Here is a 26,349-nt window from a genome sequence, read left to right on the forward strand (position 1 = left end):
CTATCGGGTAACTTTTAGTTCTGAATAATGAACAAATACCTTTCCTGCCATCGCGTCAGATTCTTCGCAGCTCTCGGTCATTCTCTCATAAGCTTTTCCAACTCGAGCAACAAAGTCTTTCACAGTTTCACAGAGGACCCTAGGAAAACAGCACAAACAAGCCTTGACATGGTGAAATTACGGATTATAAAAACTCTTCTTTCTCAACCTCCGAGGGTGGTAAGGACTACGGTTTTTAAGGGCAATGATACACAGAGTATTTTGTCTCAAGTTATGTCACTAAAATTTCATGACAATGTCCAGCAATGCACTTTTACAAACCCACAGCAGTTTCAATAAAGGACACTTTACAGGTATTTTGTATGTCATGTTATGTCTCGTGTGTAAGATCCCAGTCTTGAAAAGGCTGCTAGGGAAATGCCATGTTGGGTGGGAGGATGCTTGTGCCCTCTTACTAAGTGGGGGCCATAGTGTATTACACGTTACATGCCAGTACCATAACTCCCAAACCTTCAAGAGCACAATAAATCAGTGGAAAGCTGTAGGTCCTGTTTTAGTCAGTGACTAAATTATTGGCTGCTGTCCCTGTGGAGGTTCTGTTTGCTTTTTCTACATTCTATGTAACTGGAGGAGTCTCAGTCGGACTTGGAGTTTGGCTTTTGAGTGCTATTCTCATATCTACCAGGGAGCTATCATTGTGTGTAAGGGAGCTGGTATCTGGTTCTAATCCCATTGTTCTGTTGTTAGGATGCTACGGGAAGGAAATGAGGGAGGGGATATGACTGACTTGCAGCGAAGCTGTAAAGTGTGACTGAATTTTATCACAGCACAAGTCACATGACTGAGGGCACCATGGAAACTAATAACATGTCTATCCCCATGTCAGATTTCAAAATTAAATATTACAAAATTTGTTTGCTCTTTTGAAAAACAGTGCTGCTGCAGAAGAATTCTGCACTCAAATATATTAACTGATGCATTTTGAAAAAACATGTTTTCCTATGACGGAATGCCTTTAAACATACTCAAGAGAACCAGGTTTCCCATCCCTATTGTCTACATAATAAGCCCTATTGAGTATGTTCTATATTCTATTCCCTAACTATTGCATAATCTAGCTCCTTCATTATCATACATGTGCAACATAATAAGGTACATCCCATAAATGAGCAAAAGACCACCCAGATCTGAAGAAAGCACTCACAGCTTAAAAGTAAAGTGAAGGACTTACTTGGCTGATGAGATAACCACAGAGTGTTGGTCTGAGCCGAGGATCTGGGATAGATGAGCTGCCACAGAGTCTTCATAACACAGGATTTGTTGAACCTAAAATAAAAAGAATGCATTTGAAAAGCACACAATGAAAATAAAACACATGTTATATTGCTCCATCGAGTATTTCTTCTTCGCAATATCATTTCTTGCCACCTGTTATTTACAAGAGGCAGACCGTCATCGCACAACATGCACTTTTCAACCCCAACAACAGCGTTTTGCCATTAAAGGACAAGGAAAGGCAAAAAAATAAAATCCCATTTTTACTTTCTTTAATGAAAAAGAAACCTATCTCCAATATACTTTAATTAAAAAATGTGTACCGTTTTTTATAAGAAACCTGACTGTATGCAGTGAATTTCTCCCTTCATTTACTGCTGTGGATAGGAATTGTCAGATGTTCCCGAACTGCTGAGCAGGGAAACAATCATACTTATGAACAGCAGGGGGAGCCCCCGCCTTACTTCCCAGCCATGCAGAATTCAAGCAGCTTTGTTTATGATGATCCCTAAGCAGCCCAGACCACACTGAGCATGTGCAGGGTCAGGCAAAGACGTTTAAGTTACAAGATGACAGCCCCCTGTGGCCAACTTTGAAAGCATAAATTATTTGTTTGATTAGGCTTTGTGGTGCAGCAAGTTCATGCTTATGTTTAGTATACAAAATACAGCATTTCTAGCTTTCCTTGTCCTTTAATGTAAATTAGAGGTGATTAGAGGGGTTATCAAGTGTTACACTTTGCATAGGCCTTAACATATGAAAATATGAAAAGTTCCCCCTTACCTTACAGATCTTATCACCTAGTATCACACTCACCTCACAATCCTCGTGGTTTTCTGTTGCTGTGCAGGAATCGGAGGACTGAGCTGGTAATTTAGTTTCATACATCATGATGCTCCATCTACAAGAAGATAGAATGTACTGGTTCTGTAAGGCTGGCATTACAGAAAAGCAGGCAGTGACTGCTCACTTTTAGCTGAAGGAGTCTCATACTATAGAATAAAGCATCCTTTCCAAAAGCTTTGGAACCAACTGTTTCTCTGCATGGTACATTTAATGGTCAGGGCACATAGGCAGATTCAGGGAGATTAGTCGCCCGGCGACAAAACTCCTCCTCTTCGGGGAGATTACTGCCTTCCTTGCCTTGCTGCAGGTGGGATGGCACTCCGCGCGATTCGTTTTCCGAAGTTGCCCGAAGTTTCCTAGTGAGGAAACTTTGAGCGATTTGGGAAACCGAATCACGCCCAGTGCCATCCAGCTGGGGATTTACATTTACGCCAGCGGGAGGCAGTGGACCCAGTTCGGGGGGATAAGTCACCCCGGGCTACTAATCTCTCTGAACCTGCCTGTGTGCCCTGACCTTGGCTTTCCATAGTCACTATCTGGTTCTTTTAGTAGGAATAACACTGGCAAAACCTTACCTATCCAGCATCTTAGTGCCTGCTCTCTCCAGCTTCTCTAGGATTTGTGGGAGCTGAGTGTCATCATCACAAGCAGAACCCCAACCAAGCACGCGGGCAAGATCATTCCCGGTTCCCAGGGGCAGGACTCCAAGTTGGCACTAAGGGGGGGGGTTGTAAAATAAAAACCATAATACATACAGAAAGCAGTTTAGAAAGCCTGGCATAGAAGAAGATGAGACTCTCCAGGCCAAACAAGACATAAACAAATAAAATCTATTCCCATTTTCTCCAGGTCTGCTTGGGGGACACAGGGACCGTGGGGTATAGCTGGCACCACTAGGAGGCAGGACACAATAAAAAAAAAATAGAAACCTGATCCCTCCTCCTCCTGCTATACCCCTACTCTGTAGGCAGAGACACTCAGTTTCGTTAGGACCGTCTCCTGCATTCAGGAGTATTTTAGTATTTATTTTGCTCTTATTTTTTATTTCAGTACAATTCATTCACATTATATGGAGCTGGACAGCTACACTGAGTAGTCTGATCCATTAATTCAGGATGCTCTGCACTGAACATCCAGCACTGATTCCCTCCCTCCAGAGTGAGGAAGCACTGGCTGGGACACAGGACTGAGGTATAGCCAGTTTCATCCTGTGGCTGATTCCTCCTTATATGCCTCCAGGATCCCTATACTAGCACTCTGGGAACTCCTGCCGTGGCTCATTTAAGGTAAGAATATATCCTTAATAGCCAGCCTATTCACGCTCTAAACATTCCTAAATTGGCTCTCTCCCTTGATAAACTGCTAGCGCGGCTAGATAATCCTCGGCCTAAGCCTCCAAAATGTAGAGCCCCCTCTCCTTCCGAGGATGAGTGTGAGGCAGAGTCCATCACTACTACTCCCCTGCCGCCTGACTCAGAGGACAATCCGGCCCTGTCTGATGGTGAACTCTCACAGTTCCGACCAAGAGGACTCCCCCAAACTCTCCTCCGAGGCCATTGATTCCCTCATCTCCTCAGTATTAGAGACCCTTAATTTACAGGAGCCTGAACCCAGTTCCAGTACTTCCACCTTATTGTTTAAGTGCCGCAGCAGGTCCTTGCCTTCCTTTCCCTCTCACACTCAACTCGAGCAAATTATCCAACAGGAATGGGACAAGCCAGAGAGACGTTTCCAGGCTAACTGCCGTTTCCTCAAACTATATCCTTTTCCACAGGATCTAACGGAAAAGTGGACCTCCCCACCTTCAGTGGACACGCCTGTCTCTCGACTATCCAAGGACACTGCATTACCAGTTCCTGATGCAGCCTCCTTCAAGGACTCCATGGACAAGAAGCTTGAGGGCATTCTAAGTTCCCTCTTCTCTGCTTCAGGTACCTCCTTCCGGCCGGTTCTAGCCTCGCTTGCATAAGTAGAGCCGTCCAATCTTGGTCGGACTCCTTATGCCGAGCAATTGCCACAGGGGTCCCCCGTGAAGAACTCGCTCATTTGGCCTCGCAAATCAAGGAGGCTAATGACTACCTATGTGAAGCCTCCCTCGATGAGCTACAGGTGATTAGCAGAACTTCAGCGGACTTCACTTGTCGGTAGCGGCTCGCAGATCTCTCTGGATTAAGCTGTGGACCGCGGACTTATCTTCAAAAAAGTCTCTCACCTCAATTCCATTCAAGGGAAAACTCCTCTTCGGTCTGGACCTGGACAAGATCATCAGCCAGGCCACCGGGGGTAAGAGTAATCTACTCCCACAACCAAAATCTCGCCCCTCCTTTCGTCTGAACCGGTTTTTTTTGCGGCTCCTAGCACAAAGGCGCGAGATGGTCTCCTCCCGGACACTCCACCACCGACAGAGAACGCTTCAGTGGAAAGTCCAGGCCATTCTGACAGTCCTGCAAGCTGCCCAAGCAAGCCCACGTCTGCATGACTCTCCCCTTCTTCCCTCCGGCGACTCAGCCGTAGGGGGGAGACTTCTTGCGATTTGCCTTCCAAAATCGCCACGTCCAATTCACGGCCCTTCCCTTCGGCCCCTCATGTCTTTACCAAGATCATGTCGGTGGCCACTGCTCTAATCCGCACATGGGGGATCTCCATAACTCTGGACTTATCTGGACGATCTCCTGATCAAGGCACCTTCCTTCGCAGAGGCACAGCAGGTGTTGCACTTCACTATGGTACGGTTACAGGAGTTGGTTTGGTTCATCAACCAAGTCCTCGTTAACCCCGAGCCAATCCATGGTCTTCCTCGGGATGCAGTTCAACACCCAGACACAAACTGTCCCAGCGACAAGGTCCAGCATCTACCGACCCTCGTGCGGTCTCTCCTCTTGGAGTCATCCCACACCGCGAGATTCTACATGAAGGTATTGGGTATTGGAGTCATGGTTTCGACGATAGAAGCAGTTCCCTTCACCCAGCATCACCTTAGGGAGCTTCAGTGGAATATTCTTGCGGCCTGGAGACACAAATCCCTCTTCCTGGAATTTCGTCTATCCCGCAGGACTCGAGTCACTCTTCTCTGGTGGATTCAAACCAGTCACCTGACCAGGGGCAGACCCCTAGTGGATCCACAATGGCGACTGCTCACCACAGATGCAAGCCCGTGGTCTTCACATCAACCTTCTCGAGATACGGCAATCCGACTCGCCTGTCAGCCATCTTCATTCCAGGTCTCAAACTGGGAAGCAGATTATCTCAGCAGAAAATCCCTAGATCCCGGCGAGTGGTCTCTAAAGGACGACATCTTCCACAAGATCACTCAAAGATGGGGGATGCCGGAGGTCGATCACGTCACAATTGAAAAGTTCCTCTCTTCTTTGCAAGGTCCAGGGACCCTCTGGCGATGGCGCCAGATGCCCTCACCTCTCCCTGGGACTTCCATCTCGCGTATGCCTTCCCTCCTCTTCCTCTCATTCCAAGAAGCTTCAGAGAGAACACACTACTCTTATCCTCATAGCTCCAAGATGGCCCCGTCGATCCTGGGTCTCGGATCTAGTACATCTCTCAGTAGAGGAAAATTGGACTCTGCCTCTCATACCGGACCGTCTCTCTCAGGGTCCAATCCTTCACCCTTGTCCTGCCAACCTCAATTTGACGATGTGGCTACTGAAACCACTATCCTGAGACGGAAGGGGTTCTCTGACGCTGTCATTCTACCATGCGTGCAGCCCGCAATCTCCGCCAAGACATACCATTGGGTCTGGTCCACTTACCATCGGTGGTGCCAATGTAATGGTTTCAATTCACTGAAGTTTTTCCACTAGCCTCCTAGTGGTGCCAGCTATACCCCACTGTCCCTGTGTCCCCCAAGCGATTTAACGGTGAGTACCCAAAATCTCCTTATCTCTCTCTTATTCTATATATACATATTGCATATAAAGGAAAAAAGATAATTTCTTTATTTACCTGTTTGTGAAGATTAAGATTATCTATTTCAGAGAGAACCCAGCCAACACTTCCATCACCACCGCATACCAGGATTCTGAATGTGTCAAACTTCTGAAATAATCGTAAACTGCACAAAAGGATACAGAGAGTCAGTATTGTAGAATTCTATGAATTTGAAGGCTTTGATGGATATCGCTGTGCAACTTGCAGGCTGATTTACCTTGTTATGAATTACTAAATGACATTTAGATTCATGTACTGGCCTTCTACTCAATAATTTTATTTAATGAAACTAATGTATGAATTGGACAGTGGTGAATCCAAATGGGTCTAACCAACAGAAAATATTGCTTATCCAGGCTCAATACTTCCTTTGCTCCACCCTTCAATCACTTACCCAAGATGTGGTCCCCCATTCATGAGATCAAAAACTTGGGCTGGGTTTAGAAGTTGTTTGAAACGTCGTAGGAACTTCACGCCTTGGTTGTCGCCGCTCTTTGAATTGACAAACACAAGTAAAGGGCTTGTACAAGATGGTGGGCAGCTGGCCTTCCAGAAACCTATAAAAAGGCAATCTGCTTAGCATGAATGGATTATTACAACAGGTGCAGGTTTTTTTTATTACCTGCTACCAGTGTTCTCTGAAAGCCATGTGCTTGTACACAAATGTTGAGACCAGAGTGCACACAAATATTGTGTGAATTCAGTACATATTCCAAACCAACCACAGTTCTCAAGGTGTGCACAAAAAATATGTTTGTCTAGCTGTAATGTACCCCTGCTTGCTAACTTTGAAAGTAAATTGTTATATTTAGAAAAAAGGTGGTTTCAAAGAAACCCGCAACTGTGAGCTAATCTGGGTCAACTTCTTTGATCTTCTGTTTCTTATTTTAAAACTTACAAATCTTTGCATAAACCCAGACAGACTGTAAAAACATTTAAGATCAAAATCTACCTCGAACACCTCCCTATATAGCGTGCTGGTAAAAAAAAAATGCAGATCGTATCTCATTATCTTGTCCGTGGAGATGTAGAACCCTGATAACATAAGTGACATACCATCCGAGTCAATGCTGTTGAGTGCTGTGGGAGGAATGACGGACACTTTGCACTGTCCAAGAGGGCACTTTTTAAGGAGGAGATCTTTACACGATGAGTGCACCTGAAAGAAGAATTAATATATGTAACATGTTAAGTGTTATATAGCTACGTCTCATGTGTTCAGAATCTGAAAGATTAGTTGATTTTACCGTCGCTTTGCACCACAGACATTGCCAGTCCTGTAAACGGAGAACACTGCCGCATGTCTTTTCGCAGGCTGTGCACTTTGCACTAACAGGCAGGTTACCTTCCAGCCACTGATGAGGCATGGATACCTGCAGGAGTGTCAGAGGATAAAGTAAAAACAGAAAAACGGGATTCTGAATATGAGGCTGAATTAAACTTTGCATACAGGGAGCTGTATTTCAGTCCCAGTTTTTGTCAATACAACTTACCCCGTCTTCATCTTCTATGATGTCTTTGCCAATTGAAGCCAAGGTAGTCCATTTACAATTATTGGTGGCCCGTACAGCACATCGTTTGTGAGCTTTAAATTTACACACTAAGGGAACACATGGGAGAAAAAAAAAAAGATAGAATTGCTAATTTCATTTTCAGACATTATCATCTATACTGGTTTTGTTATCCGAAAACCAGTTATCCAGAAAGGTCATCTCCCATAGAATGCATTTTATCCAAATAATCCTTTTTCTTTGTAATAATAAAACAGTAGATTGTACTTGATCCAAACTAAGATATAATGAATCATTATTGGAAGCAAAACCAGCCTATTGGGTTATTAAATGTTTAAATGATTTTCTAGTAGACTTAAGGTATGAAGATCCAAATTATGGAAAGAACGGTTATCTGGAAAGCCCCAGGTCCAAAGCATTCTTGAGAACAGGCCCCATACCTGAACAGCCATTTCATATAACTATGAAACAATTTTGCCATGCCAGCCACATTTTCCCCAAAAATCTCAAAAAGAACAGTCTTAAAACAAAAAACAAAAGCACTCACACTCTAATCAATAAGCTCTACAGTGCAGGGTCTATTTGCTCCTGTTTTTCTTAACTAACAGCACCCAATATTTGTAATAATGCATGTGTAAAGCAATGCTTGTTCTCAAGATTCTTTGTATCTAGGTACTTTAGCATTGGAAAAATGCAAAGTACTGCATATACCAGCGCTATAGAACAATACACATACACCAATTTGCAATGTATCTTAAAATTCAACACATATTATAAGGATTAGAACTATGGGGCATAGTCTATAGCATAATGTACACACAGAACATTCCTTCTACATGGATAAAAGCACAATGTTTATGACAACTAGAAGTGTTGCTATTGTCTTTACACACTGCAGCTTTCATTCCTAGAACTTAACACAAGCTGCCAATTTCCGCAGTCAATGCCAAGCTTTGAGAAATACTGCAGAGTCAACCCTGTTGAAAATGGATGTCACTTACTGGAAGTTACACAAAAACCCCAGATATTTGCCCTAGGGTTCAATGTGGACTCCAGGTGTTTATCCCAATTTGCCTCCAATAACACTGGGTAAATATGTAACAAGATCATGTATGCATAAGGAACAAATATGCACAGAAATTGCTCTGCCCATTATGGATGAGCCCCGTCATGAAAACCTTCACTTACATTTTTTATTTTGTTTTATTAGACGGATCCAAGTGGAGGTTTATACATTGCAAACAGATCTGACCACTAATTAACACTGTAAAACTGTAAAAAGTGTAATAATCTGAAGCAACAGACTTTTCTGTGTGTGTGTGTCTCTTACTTAATAAATTAAGTCTTATTTCCCACTGTACAACTAGCATATACAAAAAAATTAATAATCAAAGGAAACGCAATAGCAAATAATTGACAAAGATAAAGGCTTGAAAGCATCCCATCATGCTTTGGGTATGCATGTACAATGAATTAATCGACTTCTGTGGCTTGTGCCATGCTGACTTGTCGGCCAGCCTTAGCCAACCTTCATGAGTGGGAAACTTAGTGGCTCAAAATGACTGTCCAACCAACATTCAGCAAAGATACAAGTGGCCCCACAAAAAAAGCAGATCTTTCTGTGTACTCTACACTGCAAATATCCATATAGTTAGCACAGCTGCAGGCAGGGTCAGAAAAAACAATACAATTGCAGCTTTACATAATTATAATATGGAGAGTTACAAATGCATCAATAAACACAGTCTGCCCTTTATCTTGATTATTACTTTTAATTAACCCTCGGCAATCTTTTAGCAACTGCTTAGGGCTAGTCCACACGGGGAGATAGCCACGCGTTTGCGGTCGCGGCGACAAAGCGCCGCGCCAGTCGCCGCGACCGGCGCAGGCGACAGTTTTGTATGGGCGCCTATGTAAAAACGCCTGTGCTAACCACACGAGGCGATGCGCTTTTCAACAGTCGCCTGAAAATGCCTCGCCAGGCTTTTTCAGGCGACTGTTGAAAAGCGCATCGCCTCGTGTGGTTAGCACAGGCGTTTTTACATAGGCGCCCATACAAAACTGTCGCCTGCGCCGGTCGCGGCGACTGGCGCGGCGCTTTGTCGACGCGACCGCAAACGCGTGGCTATCTCCCCGTGTGGAATAGCCCTTAGAGGAAGGAACCTTATACCCCAACATAGAATCTTTCACATGGTGTCAGAAACAAGAATAAGGTGTAATACAGTAATGTGATGTTTATTGCATTTAAATAAGAAGTAGTCTTTTGAGAGCAAATCCTGTTAAGCTGGACAAGCCCATGACTTAAGTAATAAGAGTCACGCCTTCACAAATAACTGACACCATTAGAGCTTCTCTAAGCAACATTACACAATGAGAAACTGCTGTTGTAGAAACCAGGGATTGGTTTTACAAAGCACATTTTCACAGTGACAAGCAGAAATAGTTTTTTTTTTTTTACAGAATCCACGATGAGAAAAGCATCAGTCTATTTTAATGTTAAGCCTGAAATGTTGCTTTAGTTTGTAGTTTCAGCCAATAATTTAATCAAAGCTTTTTAAATGAATAATGCGGCAGATGGTGACAGAATATTATATAGTTCTATTATAGTGGTATGTGCAATACATTGAAAATGGATGGAACCAGATCAGGAAGCACGGTAGCTATACTGCAAAATATTCTTTTATTCGTTTATTAGTCTGCCTGGTCTGGTTCCATCCATTTTCTATGAATTGATTACAACTTGGTACCTGGGACGAGGAACTGGAACAGACTAGCAAGATAAAATGATACTTCTTAATAGATACTCCAATCTGTTGGAACAAGTGAATATAGTGGTACGTGCCTCCAAACAGGTGATTAAATGGCTGACCAACTCCAGGGCGTATTTTACAGTCAGAGGGTGGAAATGTACCTTTAAGATTTTCTATGTAATGCCACTTTGAAATAGTCTCTGGTTACCTAAGAATTATCTAGGGGGAAAGTACACACTTCTACAAAAGAAGCCAAACATCATTGACGGGGAATGGGACTAAAACAAACATAAGAAATTTGGCTGGAACTTTGTTATGCCATTAAGTTCCTTAACTCTCTCCCACTCTGTACTAAGTAAGTAAAACTGTCATTTCAGTTCAAAAAAGGCTACCGAGTAACAAGCAGCATGCAGACAGTGAAAAGAAGAGATTGCAGAAGTTAGTTATAGCACATCTCTGGAAGAGGAAAATAAATTTTACCATAGTCTTACCTTCACAAGACAGTCCATGAGAGGTAACCCCAGAAAGGGCTTCACGACATACATTGCAGTAAGTGGGTCGCGCATGTGAACAGGCATACCAGTTATGCATTCCCGAGAAGTGGTCCACGCTGTACTGGGCTGACTGGTAAAAGAACAAAAACAAAGAAGAATGCAGTTGGTCTGTGCACACGTAGGCACCTGGAAGCTGAAATCGGCAGGTAAGTTTAGTGCCTGGAGCTGTTCTGCCTTCTCTCATTGTTATGCAGATAAGGAAAGACAAGATCACTGCAGATTATGGGACAATGCAACTGCAACTAAACAAATTATCCTGGCACAATTCTGTGCAGAAAATGGATAGAAGTAGAAGTAAATACATAAGTGCCCTTTTCTATAAATTAAGTCTTTAACAGCAAAAATCAACAGCAAAACACTGCCTGCTTTCTTAAACAAATACTACTGGACTACAACTCCCAGAATCCTCCCAAATATGAAAGGTAAAAAATTGCCTGAAGTTGTAGCCCAGCAACATCATGAGACCCAAGGCAAAGAAACAGGCCTACAGAGGGTAAATCCGGAACCAGTCTTTCAAATTCCATTGTTTAGCTTCGTGTTTTACCCATTTTCTAATGGCACAAGTATTAGGGAAGTACCTCAAAGAGTTCACGGTTCTGAACAGACTTTAATGCTGCCATCCATTCCTCCATGTCCTTTCTGTTGTCTGCACTAAGGATCAGTTTCCGAAAGGGGGTGAATACCTGGAATTAGGAGAAACACATGATCAGTGTGAGGAGGGGGGGGGGGGAGAGGTCTATGTTCAGAAAAAGGAAGGGCCAAGTTAGCCACAGGTAACAAGGGACAGAAAGGTGGAGTTGTAAATACAACAATTCTCATTTGAAAATATTTGTTTGTTAAGGGCAGGGGACCTCTAGGCCTTGTGGTGGCACTGGAACAACAAAAAAAGGCTAGTCTGTACATCTTCCCATCCTAAAATTCAAGACATGGTGGAAAAAAAGAAAAACCTGAACTGAAATATGGATTGAAACTGAAAATTCTGTTCTGTGGACCAACTTTCTCCCAGCTTCAATATGAGCCATAACGGGCCCATTTGTTCAATCCCAGATAAGTTGCAGCGGCTACAAGTATTTTACAGTGGACAGGATTTCAGGAAGTTTTGACTAGACAGGAGAATGATCATTCTTTATTGCTGGAGTCACCGACCCCCCCTACAGCCAGATAGCATTTTAGGTTACAGGCAATACTGATCATTTAAAATATTTAAAGGGGTTGTTCACCTTCAAACAACTAGTTGTTATCAGATAGATCACCAGAAATAACGACTTTTTCCAATGACTTTCTATTTTCTATGTGTCACGGTTTTTCTAATATTGAAGTATAAAGTGTCATTTCTCTCCTTCTGAAGCAGCTCTGGGAGGGGGGGTCGCCGATCCGGTAAACAGTTCTAAATTGATACATTTAGTTGATACATTTCTTATCTTTGTCCCTGCTGAGCAGAATCTCTGGGTTTCATTACAGGCAGCTGTTAGAATTGATACAATTGTTGCTAATACTCCAGAGATGCTGCTGAGAAATGTATCAACTAAATGTTGCAAAATTGTAACAGTTCAGAATCTGCACCTGAATAACTGAGCTGCCAGACTGAAACACCAGAGACAGGAACATTCAACTTTAAACTTAGATTTTGGAAAAAACGTAAAAAATAAATAATGGAAAGTAATTGGAAAAAGTCATTATTTCTAGGGAACAATCTAAAAACAACTAAATTGAAAAAAGTGTTTGGAAGGTGAACAACCCCTTTAAGAAAAATAACAGAAGACAGAAACACAGAAAATAAACAATCGCCAACTGATATATATCTGTGTACAGCATATTAAAGCTTAATACAAAAGTTGATCACCCATCCCTTTTAACAAGCTTATGTCTCATCTGTCACTTCTGCGGTTGCAGCCTCGGCAGAGCCTCAGGGGTCACTGCAAGCCTTTGTGCAACTATCGTTTGGATTTTAGGATAAATCACAACTGAGAATGGTAGAAGCCTGCTGCATGCAGGAAATTAAAGAAATAGTGTGTGTGTGTGTGTGTGTGTGTGTGTGTGTGTGTGTGTGTGTGTGTGTGTGTGTGTGTGTGTGTGTGTGTGTGTGTGTGTGTGTGTGTGTGTGTGTGTGTGTGTGTGTGTGTGTACTGTCACATTATCAACAACATAAACAATTTGTTAGAAGCTACATGTCCGAACACGTGGCATTAGCCGAAATGCTGACCCATAGTCATGTATGTAGGTGGTGCACAGGTAACTGACTAAGGTGTACACAAGGGTCTTATTTTCAACATTTGTTTTATCTTCTACTAAACAGGAAGTTTCTGCACAAAAGCTTAATTATTTAATTGAAGGAAAACTATACTCATGTAAACAAACCATTTTCATAATAATATACTTTTCTAGTAGTATGTGCCATTGGGTAATCCTAAATAGAAAACTGCCATTTTGAAAAATGAGGGCCACCCCCTGGGAATGTACAATTCACGTTGCACACAAACAAACTATACCTCTTAGTTCACATGAGCCAATTGACAGAGTTGTTAATTTTGCTTCAACACTTCTTCATGTTACAGTAGTATTTCTGGTCAGGTGATCTCTGAGGCAGCACACAGAGCATCACAAAATTGGGGTTCAAGGAAAGAGATGTAAGGGCAATATTTAAATATATAGACCCGTTTGGTAAGATTCTTGAATATGCCACTTAATTTGATGTTAACTATCATTTTTGGGGTATAGTTTTTCTTTAAGTACAGAACGTGGATACTGTTTTTGCAACTTTATTTTAACACATTGCTAGTATTGCTCCACTCACATTCAAACCTGTCCTTGATAGTTTCACTGCTTTTTGTCATGTTGCATCAGGGGCCCTTCTAGTAGATGGCACAATGCAAGAAGGGTAAGTCAGGGCGTGCAATTGGGGTTAGCACACACTACTGCAATAGCCTTGCATGTCACCACATGTATAGAGGCCCGTCTACCAATATGTGCTTAAATAATAACTTATGCATCTCATGTCCTGCAGGACCCACATCCTGCTCAGAACGGCGAGAGCATTACCTTGCTAACCACACGCCCTCTGAGTAATCTGAGTAATAGAAAAACGTGTAAATTAGTAATTATTTAAGGCAATAAAACCACTCCTTCAGTGCAAAGACCTCCAGGGAATGACGTTTTCAATTTATCTTCAAATGCACTCTTAAAGGTACACATTATACAGCCTACCGTTGCCCCCACACTCTGATATTGTAGTCTGCATAGTTCTGGCTCACGTGGAGGTGTGAGTGATAGAATTCAATGAACACAGAAAAAAAATATGCCTGGGCAAAATATATTTCTTGATGTAGTATGATAGTGCTGCAAAGTAAACCTGAAACCAGGGAAAGTTGTGCTCACCACTATTTTTTTTTAAAATGAGGGGGTGCAATGAGGCTGTGACCACAAAATACATATAGATAAATGCAAGAGTCCTCTGCACTCAACCCATTATCAATATATTTAAGACAGAGACATTTTGTGCATACTGCTACTGAAAAATGCCTTACCCTTTAAACAAAACAGGGATTGTTTGTCCATATATTGCAATATATTTAAGCTGGCCAACTACGTCAAAGTCATCCCATATCTGGCCAGTCCTATGCTTAATTTTATCTGATTCATTAAGAATTCTATTGCTTCATTATACATTTTACAAAGGGACTAAGTTTTACCTGCAACTTACTTGCTGCTTTCAAAGTAAAACTCCCAAACTTGGCTGCCCTTTTATTAGACACCAGTGGGATCACCTGACTATAGCTGGGAAGGGTGGGAGCTACAACATGGAGCTGGTCACTGCTCCTGTATAAACTATAACAAACAAGGGAAAGTTGTGCTCACCACTATTTTTTTAAAAACATTAGGCGGGGGTGCAATGAGGCTGTGACCACAAAATACATATAGATAATGTGAATATGCTGAACATTCATGCTTTTTTAGCTGCCTTAAGGTGCACCCAAACATAGAGAAACCTTAGAAAGCATATAAATGTTTATTTACTCTCACTTGGTTTAAAGGGAATACACAATATTATTTTGTAGTCATCTTTGTGTTGAATGTGTTACACTTCTTAAACATAGGTTTTTAGGAGGAGATTTCCTGCAGGTGACATAGTATCTGAAAATACCTGTCCACCCGCATCCTTTGGTGTTGCCACACATACACTTCACATGAGCGACCCTGGGTAACCCCGAAAAATTGTGGAAGAAGGCATTGAGGCCCTGAGAGCGAGGACAATTTCCTGCCACAGGAAAACTCCACTCCCATGCTAGGCACAGTAGCAGGGGTGGGCTGGGAGAGAGAAAAAGGGGAGTGACGGAGAGGGGAGAGCTACAGAGGTGTAGTGAACACAGAATAGGGGTAGGCAGAAGATGCTTAATAGGAACCTGCCAAGCACCCCATTTGCGCCCTAGACAGGTGCCTCTTCTGCACACCCCTAGTTCCGGCCCTGCAAATCAATGACCAAATCTCTCTTATTTCTAACCCAAATTACACCTTTCACCTTAGTGATGTTTAATTGGGGCCCTCCAGAACTACAATTCCCAAAAACACTTGTGCGGTTCAACGCGTGGAGACACGCTACACATGACAACCCTAACAACAGTAACACATCAACTTGTACTTTAAGGGGTTGCTCACCTTTGAGTTAACTTTTAGTGATGTAGAGATTGATAATCAGAGAATATTTTTAGTTATTTAGCTATTTTCAGTTTCTTCAGCAGCTCTCCAGTTAGCAATTTAAACAATCTGGGACCTAGGATCCAAATTACCCTAGAAACCATACACTTATTTGAATACGAGCCTGGAACATGAATAGAAGGGAGTCTGAATAGAAAAGGAGCAATAAAAAGTAGCAATAATAATTCATTTGTTGCCTTGTGAGCATGTTTTTTTATAGAAGGGTCACTGACCCCAATTTGAAAGTTGGAACTAGTCAGAAGAAGGCGGAAAATTATAAAACTATAAAAAATAATGAGGAACAATTGAAAAGTTGCTTAGAATTGGCCATTCTATAACATACTAAAAGTTAAATGAAAGGTGAACCACCCCTTTAATAAATACACAATACATACATAAGCATATAAAAGGAGCGAGAGCGTGTAGAGATTTCATTGTTAGCTTATGGAGGGCTGTTTTGGACAGTTTTGGTAAGCAGTGCTTAAAGTGCGTGAAACAGCAATTTGTGATACGGCCTTTATGGGCCACATCATTCAGTAGCTCTGGTTGGGTGATAGGAAAGGCGAATGACTGAAGGCAGAAAAGAAGGTAATGAATTAATAGCAATTAAAGCCATATGCTTCTTAACAAACATTGCTACACGGGTATGTCTGGGTGAAAAAAAACATAAGGGGATTTTGGGCAGATGTGTATGGGGGGGGGAGAGGAGATAAACACTGAGGATTATACTGTAAGTGTAAGGCTACTAAAAGAAAAGTGGCCATTCGAAAGCTCTTAACCCTAAGGGCAATGACACACGCTCAGATTCCGGGAGATTTAGTTGCCCGGCGACTAATCGCCTCTTCTTTGGGCAACTAATCTCCATAAACTGCCTTCCCGCCGGCTAGAATATAAATTGCTGGCGGGATGGCACTCAGAGCTATTTGAGCTATTCCTCGTGAAGCAACTTCGGGTGACTACGGAAAACAAAGTGCTCTGAGTGCCACCCCGCCGGCGATTTACATTCTTGCTGGTGGGAAGGCAGTTCCGGGAGATTAGTAGCCCGAAGAAGAGATTTGTCGCTGGGCGACTAATCTCCCCGAATCGGAGCGTGTGCCTCTGCCCTAAGACTGAGGGCACACAGTGTGTTGGATCTGCTGCTCTTAGTCTGCATTTTTTTTGCAGGCTGAGAGAAACGGGTCCACTGCGTGTCCTAGCTCCACTGATCTGCTCAGTTTCTGCTTGTAAGAAAGCACTCGAAGAGGAGGTCAGCCCAACAACCCAAAAGCAGACATTTTCTGGCCAATATCTGCTATGCAGCGTATGTCTGCATGCAAGTGGAAGCTGCTCTTTTCAGTGCAGATCAACTGAGCTGGGGCATGGAGCGGATCAGTTTCTCTTAGCCTGCAAAATAAAACACAGACTGAGACCAGTGAAGCCAACGCTCCATGTGCCTAATTAGAAATCCACGTGCTTTGCTGAAACAAACAAAATGCATGCGATTGGTGCATGAGAAAAGGCAGGCAAAGAAGGTAGCTTGCTACAATGGTCATTTTGCACAAAGGAAACAATGTGGACTAGCTTTAGTCTCTATTTCCAAGAAAAGCAATTGTACAGTGCATTGATACCATAGCTTCTGAATTTGTCTAGATATATATACCACTTATGATACAACAATATATACACACACACACACACACACACAGAACAATCTTATTCATTTATTGTAATATGATGTGTTTGTTATATAATGCCTTTAGGCAAAGACTAAAGTTTGTAATATGCAGGAAATGAAGACACCATTGGGAGGACCTATTGGTAAAGACTCAACTGCGCCTCCCATATCTTTAAAAATAGCAGGTTGAACAATTCTAATGGTTTGACCCGGGCTGGTTGACTGTTAAGACAGCACTAAGCACAAGTATAGTGCAGTGCTCCCCAACCAGTGGCTTGTGAGCAACATGTTTCTCACCAACTGCTTTGATGTTACTCCCAGAGGCCTCAAAGCAGGTGCTTATTTTTGAATCACTGGTTTGGAGGCAAGTTTTGGTTGCATAAAAACCAGATGTAATGCCAAACAGAGCCTCCTGTAAGCTATCCACATAGGGGCTATCAAATGGCCAATCACAGCACTTATTTTAACACCCCAGGAACATTTTTCATGCTTGCCTTGCACCCCAACTCTTAACATCTGAACCTTGCTCATGGTAAAAAAGGTCGTGGCCCCCTGATAAAGGGAGTACTGCCAGGCCAGAAGCTGTTTACTACTTACTGTGAAGCTGTTATTGAGATTCTTGGTGCTTGACTCGGCAACACTTGCATCTGTTATGTCAACTTCCTCAAATATAATTGACTGGGGAAAAATAAACAGTAAACTTTAGTAAAGGGGCAATGTAGCAAACCACAGTTAGTACGAGCAAAACATCATGGCACAATGTTTGTGAAAGTTCTCATCATTCATCCAGGTCATAGTATAGCTATAATAATAGGACTCGCTGTATTTTTTTTTCTTTTTCTGGAAGATCTCTTGCAAGTCATTCAACTGGCTTTCTCAACTCAGAATTACCTGTACATTGATCTTTTTAGCGAGTCTGGAAAGCAAGGAGTGTACCACTGGTACCATTTCTCAGTATACTCCTTAGAAAAGGGGATACACTGAGGTAAAGTTTTGACAAATGTATCGTCAAATCCATCTTGTCAAAATCTGTTAGTACAATCTGTTTTAGCCACTTGTAGCAGAAGAAAATAATTTCCTTCTTGTGATGTTTAAAAATAGATTGTTCCCCCCCCCCCCTTCCTTGGGGCCTTAGCATTTGTATTACAGCTGTTATCAATGATTCCACTTCCTCTGCAGGATTCAGGGACATACTATCACCCTCTGTTAATGACAAGAAGCTGCACTCATCTCCAGACGAGTCTGCTAGCAAATTCTCTGTATTGCAAGATGCCAGCATATCTAGTCTGTTCAAATGTATGGCAGAAGTTCTGGGTTGATCCTGTGAACATCGAAGGGCAGAGACACACTCTCAGATTTGGGGAGATTAGTACCCTGGCGATAAATCACCTCATCTTCGGGGCGACTAATCTCCCTGAACTGCCTCCTGCCAGGTAGAATGTAAATCGCCGGTGGGATCGCACTCGAGTGCTTCGTTTTCCAAAGTCGCCCTAAGTTTCCTTAGTGAGGCAAATTCGGGCGACTTTGGAAAACGAAGCGCACCGATTGCCATCCTGCTGGCGATTTACATTGTAGACAGCAGGAGGCAGTTTGGCGAGATTAGTCACCCCCGAAGAAGAGGAGATTTGTCACTGGGTGACTAATCTCCCTGAATCTGAGCGTGTGTCTCTGCCCTAAACCTCTTGAAGTTGTAGTACAAAAAGCTAAATAATTCAAAAACCAATGAAACACAAAAAAGTAATACCAATTGCTAATTGTCTTAGCATACAACTGTCTAAATTATACTAAAAGTCAATTGAAAGTCAACTATTTGCTTAACCAGAGGTTCCACTCATACAATGGCTAGGACTCTCTTCAGGGAGTCAAAACTTTTGGAGAAACCTTGCAAGCAGATAGGACACTGGCGGCTGCCTCAGCCCTAGCAGACTCTTGAGAAAACCTTGTACTAGGGTGAAACTTCATGTTCCTGTTGTGGTAATAGAGGGCCTGTTTCTCCCATTGACAGTTTGTACTGCACCCTACTGAACTGCTCCCTTTAGGATCAGAGGACTGCTTAGGGTCACAAGTGAGGTACCTGTACTTGGAAGAGCCATGGCATGGGGAATAGTTCACATATGAGTGATGAGGGATTTCCCTGCAGTGAGCACCAACCATTTGGTTTTTTTGTGTGCTACCACCATTAATGTGGATATGATCTAAGTTCTTGTGGTAACATGGGTGTGGTTTAAAAGGGGGAGTGGCCAACACTGACTTCCATTATAGGCCCTCCACCACATAGGCCAGTAAAATTTTGACCCTCTGTAGCACAGAAGTTGGACAGCACTGCTCTAATGGATCTTTCTATCTTATGTTGGAAGGTACATTCACATCCTCCTGAAACAATTATTGTATGGTAATGCCAGGCAACTAGTTTCAACCAAGCATCTTCAAATTGCTGGAAACTATCCTATAACACAGCAAAAAAAGCCATGCATCCTCTAAAACCACTTACTAAAAATAATCCCCTTAAAACTTGATAATCCACTAAATCACTTGTATAGCTAGTGTGCTACATAAAAGCTGATCAGATACAGAGCAGGTGCCCTTTTAATTTAATACAAAAAAAATCTTAGTAAACATATACAGATGCCTATTCATAAGCCTATAAAAATATATTGTATTGAACGGTCAGTCAATATCTGACAGCCAACTCTTGCATGAAGACAGAATGAAGAGAGAGGGATACCGAAGATAAAGTTAATTATTTCAGAAATGGAACAGATTAATTTATTATATTTAGAAAACTTCTTATTTCAGTATGATGAAGCTTATATTACATTTTTATTTTCAAGATAGTTCCCTATAATAAACAACAACGCTGTATGTCCTTTATGCTTATTTCTGGTTTTTGTATTTTATTAATTTCCTTCCTTCTTACTTTTAATTTTGTTCCTGGTGTTTCCACCGACAACCCCTTCAGTGGTTCACATAACTTCTTTTAAAAATGTGCATTCATATTTAGGACAGAAGGAACACTTGATATGAGCAATTAAAAGATATGAGAGATGAGTGACAGTTTGGCTGCAATAAGGGATCTGCAGGCCAGGTAGAAGCGGGTATTGTTTTGAATTGTTAATTGGCCTTTAAGGCCCATCATTTCACATAATGTGCAACACAAAGAAAATAAAGTGACCAGCCTATATGGCTGGACTCTCGACAGATCAGGTGGTCAGAATCCCCACCCCCACAAACCTTGGCAGTCTTGGCATAGTACAGTGTTCTCCCTCTGAGTTTGAAATAGCGCCGCTTCCATCTCTGAAAGGAACTGGTTTGCTTATGCAGGTGTCCCTCCTTTACGATAGCCTAAAAATGTAAAATGAAAAAAAAATTAATCCGGTAGCATCATGTTTCTGTGTTTCAATTTAATGCTTCCCCTTCCAGCGCGTTGTCATCAGCTGAAAGCATGGATGCTTGCGATGAACAGAAAAGGAGTGATATTCCTGTGCCATGTTCATTTGCAAATAACACCACAATCAGAAATTTAGAAGGACAGACAAGTTTAAAGTGCTAAAAAAATATGCACAAAAAGCAGATCGTACAAACTAAATATGATTCTCATCAAAGGGTCTCTCGTATTTCTATCAACCCCTGGCCAAGTTAGTGGGTTTTTTTTTGGGGGGGGGGGGAATTCTATCCTCAATTCTGCTAGAAGACAGCTCCCAGCATGCTCTATCCAGTGATGTAAGTTGTAACAATGCAAAACATTGCAGTTGGTTAAATGCTAGTCTAGTCTAGCAATGTAGCTGATTATGGAGATCAGCCACATTGCACTGACTAGACTAGCATTTAACCAACTGCAGACTGCAGTAGCTATTATTGCCAATATTTTAAAAAACATTCATGATGCTGAAGAAAAATATTGCCGACAGAATGTTTTAATGATAAAAGCTTTCATTTTTGCCACACTAGTTGATTCATGTAAAGCTCTACAGTCCTGCAGGTTTGTTCTCATTCTAGCGTGTAAAGTCCATCTCTCATGGTGAACTATGGTATTCTAAATATACCTCATTTCTTTTCTCCTTTCAGAAAATATACAAGCATAAACCACTCTGAGAATCAAGTATTGTATAGGGTATTTGCGGTAAACAACTCTTAATATGTCAAAAAACACTAAAAACAGAAAATGAATGTTAAGTCATATGCAGAGGAACTACAGTGGTGTGAAAAACTATTTGCCCCCTTCCTGATTTCTTATTCTTTTGCATGTTTGTCACACAAAATGTTTCTGATCATCAAACACAAAAAGATAACACAAGTAAACATAAAATGCAGTTTTTAAATGAGGGTTTTTATTATTTAGGGAGAAAAGAAATCCAAACCTGTGTGAAAAAGTAATTGCCCCCTGAAACTAATAACTGGTTGGGCCACCCTTAGCAGCAATAACTGCAATCAAGCGTTTGCGATAACTTGCAATGAGTCTTTTACAGCGCTCTGGAGGAATTTTGGCCCACTCATCTTTGCAGAATTGTTGTAATTCAGCTTTATTTGAGGGTTTTCTAGCATGAACCGCCTTTTTAAAGTCATGCCACAACATCTCAATAGGATTCAGGTCAGGACTTTGACTAGGCCACTCCAAAGTCTTCATTTTGTTTTTCTTCAGCCATTCAGAGGTGGATTTGCTGGTGTGTTTTGGGTCATTGTCCTGCTGCAGCACCCAAGATCGCTTCAGCTTGAGTTGACGAACAGATGGCCGGACATTCTCCTTCAGGATTTTTTGGTAGACAGTAGAATTCATGGTTCCATCTATCACAACAAGTCTTCCAGGTCCTGAAGCAGCAAAACAACCCCAGACCATCACACTACCACCACCATATTTTACTGTTGGTATGATGTTCTTTTTCTGAAATGCTGTGTTACTTTTACGCCAGATGTAACGGGACGCGCACCTTCCAAAAAGTTCAACTTTTGTCTCGTCGGTCCACAAGGTATTTTCCCAAAAGTCTTGGCAATCATTGAGATGTTTTTTTGCAAAATTGAGACGAGCCTTAATGTTCTTTTTGCTTAAAAGTGGTTTGCGCCTTGGAAATCTGCCATGCAGGCCGTTTTTGCCCAGTGTCTTTCTTATGGTGGAGTCGTGAACACTGACCTTAATTGAGGCAGGTGAGGCCTGCAGTTCTTTAGATGTTGTCCTGGGGTCTTTTGTGGCCTCTCGGATGAGTTGTCTCTGCGCTCTTGGGGTAATTTTGGTCGGCCGGCCACTCCTGGGAAGGTTCACCACTGTTCCATGTTTTTGCCATTTGGGGATAATGGCTCTCGCTGTGGTTCGCTGGAGTCCCAAAGCTTTAGAAATGGCTTTATAACCTTTGAAATTGAACTCAGGTGTGATAAACCACAGTTAAGTTATTTTTTAACAAGGGGGGCAATCACTTTTTCACACAGGCCCATGTAGATTTGGAGTTTTTTTTCTCCCTTAATAACGTAAACCTTCATTTAAAAACTGAATTTTGTGTTCAATTATGTTATCTTTGACTAATAGTTAACGGTTTTTGATGAGCAGAAACATTTAAGTGTGACAAACATGCAAAAGAATAAGAAATCAGGAAGGGGGCAAATAGTTTTTCACACCACTGTAAATTCACAGCTCTGTCTATTGGGAATGTATTCTTTCACTACGACTGTAAGGGACTGTGCTTTGTGTCACTGACAGACTAATCCTTTTTCAAGCCTTTTTCTCTGCGGTACCATTTTTGTCATGCTGGCCTTTCAAAATGGTGATGTAACATGTCATACTTCCTGTTAGTCTGTTAACCCTCACTGCAAGTCATCTGTCCCTAGTAGCATGATGCTTCTTTGTGCTCTCTCTACCCATATGACTGTCTCTGCATTTTGTCACCACGATACAGAACATTCAGAAGAGACACACTCATTCCCAGTACATTTTCCAGGGATCTTTTTTAATGTATCAAATAAACAAATAAATCCCTTGTCTGTCTCTCTTCTCTCAGAGCTCTCCTTCTCAGAGTGTTTCCTCCTTCCCTCTCTTCACATTAGGAATCCTGGAATGAAATATTTACAAACACGCATATGGATGTTTACATTTTTCTGTCTCTCACACAGTCTCCATACATAGACTGACACATAGAAACGTGCAACAAGAGCCTCACGCTCCTCATATGTCTTCTATAGATGGCAATGTAGGAATTTAAGTTAAAAAAAAAAAAAAATTAACAGAAAATTTAAGTTTTTTTTTTTCTACAATTAGTGAATGACATAAGGGGCTTCTGAATGTCCTGCTGTGGTGGGACCCTGGGGAACTTGGTTTATAGGAAGCAAGACTTTTACAGCCTATGTAAACATCAAAAAGAGAAGGACGTCACTCCGGTGCATGGAATATACTTTTATTCCAGATTCAAACAAGGATCCAACGCCCTACGCGTTTCGGGAATCACTCCCTTAATCAGCCTATGTCCTGACTCGATGAATTGCAACCTTCTGCAGCAATTTAGGAGTTGTTCCTCAAAGACAAAATGATGGGCTCCAGGTTGGGCAACACTGAAACAAAGAGCGACCCAAGGTAGTAAAGTCTACATACTCCCCTTCCAAAGACAGATTTGGACAGGTATAGGAAGTACCCATAAACTATAAGAGATACAATATTCCCCCCATCCCCATGCAACTGCAAGAGAAACTCTATCCAACCTTTCCTCTGTCTTACATTTGCTTAAGGGTAGAGCTACATAGGCGATTTTAACTGTGATACCTTCTGTTCGGACACGATGAGACTAACAGCAGTAGTCACGTCGGATGAGACGAATCTAATATAAGTAATACAAATGTCGCATGTAGAAGCTGATTGCATCCGACACGACTCTCGTATTGCGAACGGTGCATGTTGTGTCTTCATCAGACAATCGTGTCGGACACAATCAACTTCTACGTGCGACATTTGTATTACTTACATTAGATTCGGCGCATATGACTTGACGACTGCGATAAGTCTCATCACATCGGAACAGAAGGTATCCCAGGTAAAATAGCCCGTGTAGTTCTACCCTAAGTCTGCCTCTAAATAAGAGACACAGACTAGATTTCCAAAGCACAAAATAAAGACCAATTAGGGTGAGATTTTAGCTTATTTGCTAAGCTATGTATGCTCCAAAATAAATCTGCTCAGGCTACCTCAGTTGCCCTGAAATTTGTCTGAAAACCCTGTTTATGGACTAAACACATGCAAAAGCATTTACCCACAGTCTGGATGTAAGGTTGCAGGCTGGGCAACACATACAAATTGGGGCCTAGGATTAGGGGATCTTTCAGTATGGACATTTTGTTATGCAGAATGCGTGGGTTGAGATTTTTCCGATAACATCTTTCTGTAGTTTGGATCTCCATACTTTAAAGGGGTTGTCTTGCAACACTCTTTTCAGATAGTTCACCTGAAATAAAGACGTTTTTTTCAATACTCTTATTTTCTACTTGTGACCAGTGTTCCCTCTAAGCTGTGAGCTAATGCACAAAGGGCAGCATACACAACAAATTGTGGGCAGCTCACAAAGAATTTTTTGTGAAAACAGAAATTTTTGCATTCATTCTGACCTGCACACACGGTTTTTAAAAATGGGCACACAAGTTTAAAATGGGCACACAAGTTTAAAAAGGGCACACAAGTTTAAAATGCGCATACAAGTTTAAAATGGGAACACAAAAGAATTTTTTGGAAAAACCAGAGAAGGAATTAGAAGGAACATTGCTTGCGATCGTTTTTCTAACACTGAAGTTTAAAGTTTAGTTTTTCATGTTCATTGTCTTTCTGAAATAGTGCTGGGTGAAAAGGGGTCACTGACTCTGCAAACTGTTCTAAATTGATACATTATTTTGATACATTTCTTATCTTTGGCCATACTGAGTAGAATCCCTGAGTTTCATTAAAGGCAGCTGTTTATATTGATACAATAATTGCTGAAGTTCCACAGATACTGCGGAAAAGTGTATCTAATGTAGCAAATTGTAACAGTTCAGAATCTGCTCCTGGATAACTGAGCTGCCAGACTGAAACACCAGAAGGAGGAACATTCAAGTTTAGAGTTCAATTTTTAGAAAAACTACAAAAATATAAAAAATGGAAAGCAACTCAAAAAAAAAGTGAGTTTCTAGTGAACAATCTCAATACAACTGAATTTAAAGTGTTTGGAAGGTGAACAAATCCTTTAAATTAACTAAAAAAAAACCCATAGGAGTCTATGGGAGATAACACTCCAGTAATTTGGGGCTTTCTGGATAATTGATACCATTCCTGTATACTAAGCTGCTAGATATGACCTGTATAATAGGAGATAAATTAGAACAGTAGCACAATGTCAAAAATATATGTGCCCAAATCTACAGGAACTAGCAATTTCCCATCTGTGGGTGCTTGCGTGGGCAAATAGAGGCAGATCGCAAGATCATTAAAGACTAATTATCAAGAGACCGTGCCTGGGTAGCAGAAAATCCTTTATGGAATGGAGGAAGTAGAACGCCTACTTCTACATGTAGGCGGTAGGTGCTGTGAAGGCAGAACAGCTTGTTTTATAGGAAATCAAGCAATATCAGCAGCAATTAAAGAACTCAAAAAAAAGAAATTTTGTATAGAGACAATATGCATTTAACGGTTTCATTTCTCCAGCATTGGCTGTAATAATTATATAAGAATTGATAGGAATTAAACAAACTCTGGACCCATGATGCACATACAGGAGGTGTGTATGAAAGTGATCCTCTTTACCTGGTCAAATGGGAGGGCTGTGCCAAAGAAACCCTGCAGCCAAGTTGCCTCCTGCTAAAACTAAACCTAATGTGTTGTGTGAATGTGAAAGTGACCTTCATTATGGCAAGTTCCAGGCATTTTACAAGTTTTTAAAATTGCAAGGTAAGGAGTCAGTGCTATAGAAATAAGAAAGAAAAATTAATACTTGCGTTAAAGCAGTAAATGTGCAAACTATGATTTTTCAGGGAACACAGCGGCAGCTGTAGTAGATTTTCTTACCGACCTAGTGTCAGGTATAATTTATTTGGGAAAAATTGCAGTCTAATGCAAATAGTGGCCAGCACCCAGCGTTACTTTTAAGGTGAGGTATGGGTGGTATGGGTGCACTGGTTTCCACTTC

At 41.6% G+C, this 26,349-nt stretch overlaps 1 protein-coding gene across 4 annotated transcripts in view; it reads right to left on the reverse strand.

Moving 5' to 3' along the window:
- LOC108718158 (diacylglycerol kinase delta) overlaps window positions 1-26,349 on the reverse strand; it is a 49,118-nt gene that overhangs the window by 19,502 nt on the left and 3,267 nt on the right. For all 4 annotated transcript variants that reach the window (XM_018265820.2, XM_018265819.2, XM_018265817.2 and 1 more), the window contains exons 2-14: window positions 20,456-20,566; window positions 17,822-17,902; window positions 11,457-11,561; window positions 10,816-10,948; window positions 7,557-7,663; window positions 7,311-7,436; window positions 7,120-7,222; window positions 6,458-6,620; window positions 6,079-6,187; window positions 2,697-2,836; window positions 2,092-2,176; window positions 1,232-1,326; window positions 40-139 (exon numbers count right to left, since the gene is read on the reverse strand). In XM_018265820.2, the coding sequence (XP_018121309.1) occupies window positions 40-139; window positions 1,232-1,326; window positions 2,092-2,176; window positions 2,697-2,836; window positions 6,079-6,187; window positions 6,458-6,620; window positions 7,120-7,222; window positions 7,311-7,436; window positions 7,557-7,663; window positions 10,816-10,948; window positions 11,457-11,561; window positions 17,822-17,902; window positions 20,456-20,566 (1,458 nt within the window). The remainder of the gene's footprint in view (window positions 1-39; window positions 140-1,231; window positions 1,327-2,091; window positions 2,177-2,696; window positions 2,837-6,078; window positions 6,188-6,457; window positions 6,621-7,119; window positions 7,223-7,310; window positions 7,437-7,556; window positions 7,664-10,815; window positions 10,949-11,456; window positions 11,562-17,821; window positions 17,903-20,455; window positions 20,567-26,349) is intronic.

Source organism: Xenopus laevis, chromosome 5S, assembly GCF_017654675.1.
Source record: "Xenopus laevis strain J_2021 chromosome 5S, Xenopus_laevis_v10.1, whole genome shotgun sequence".
NCBI classification, from domain to species: Eukaryota; Metazoa; Chordata; class Amphibia; order Anura; family Pipidae; genus Xenopus; species Xenopus laevis.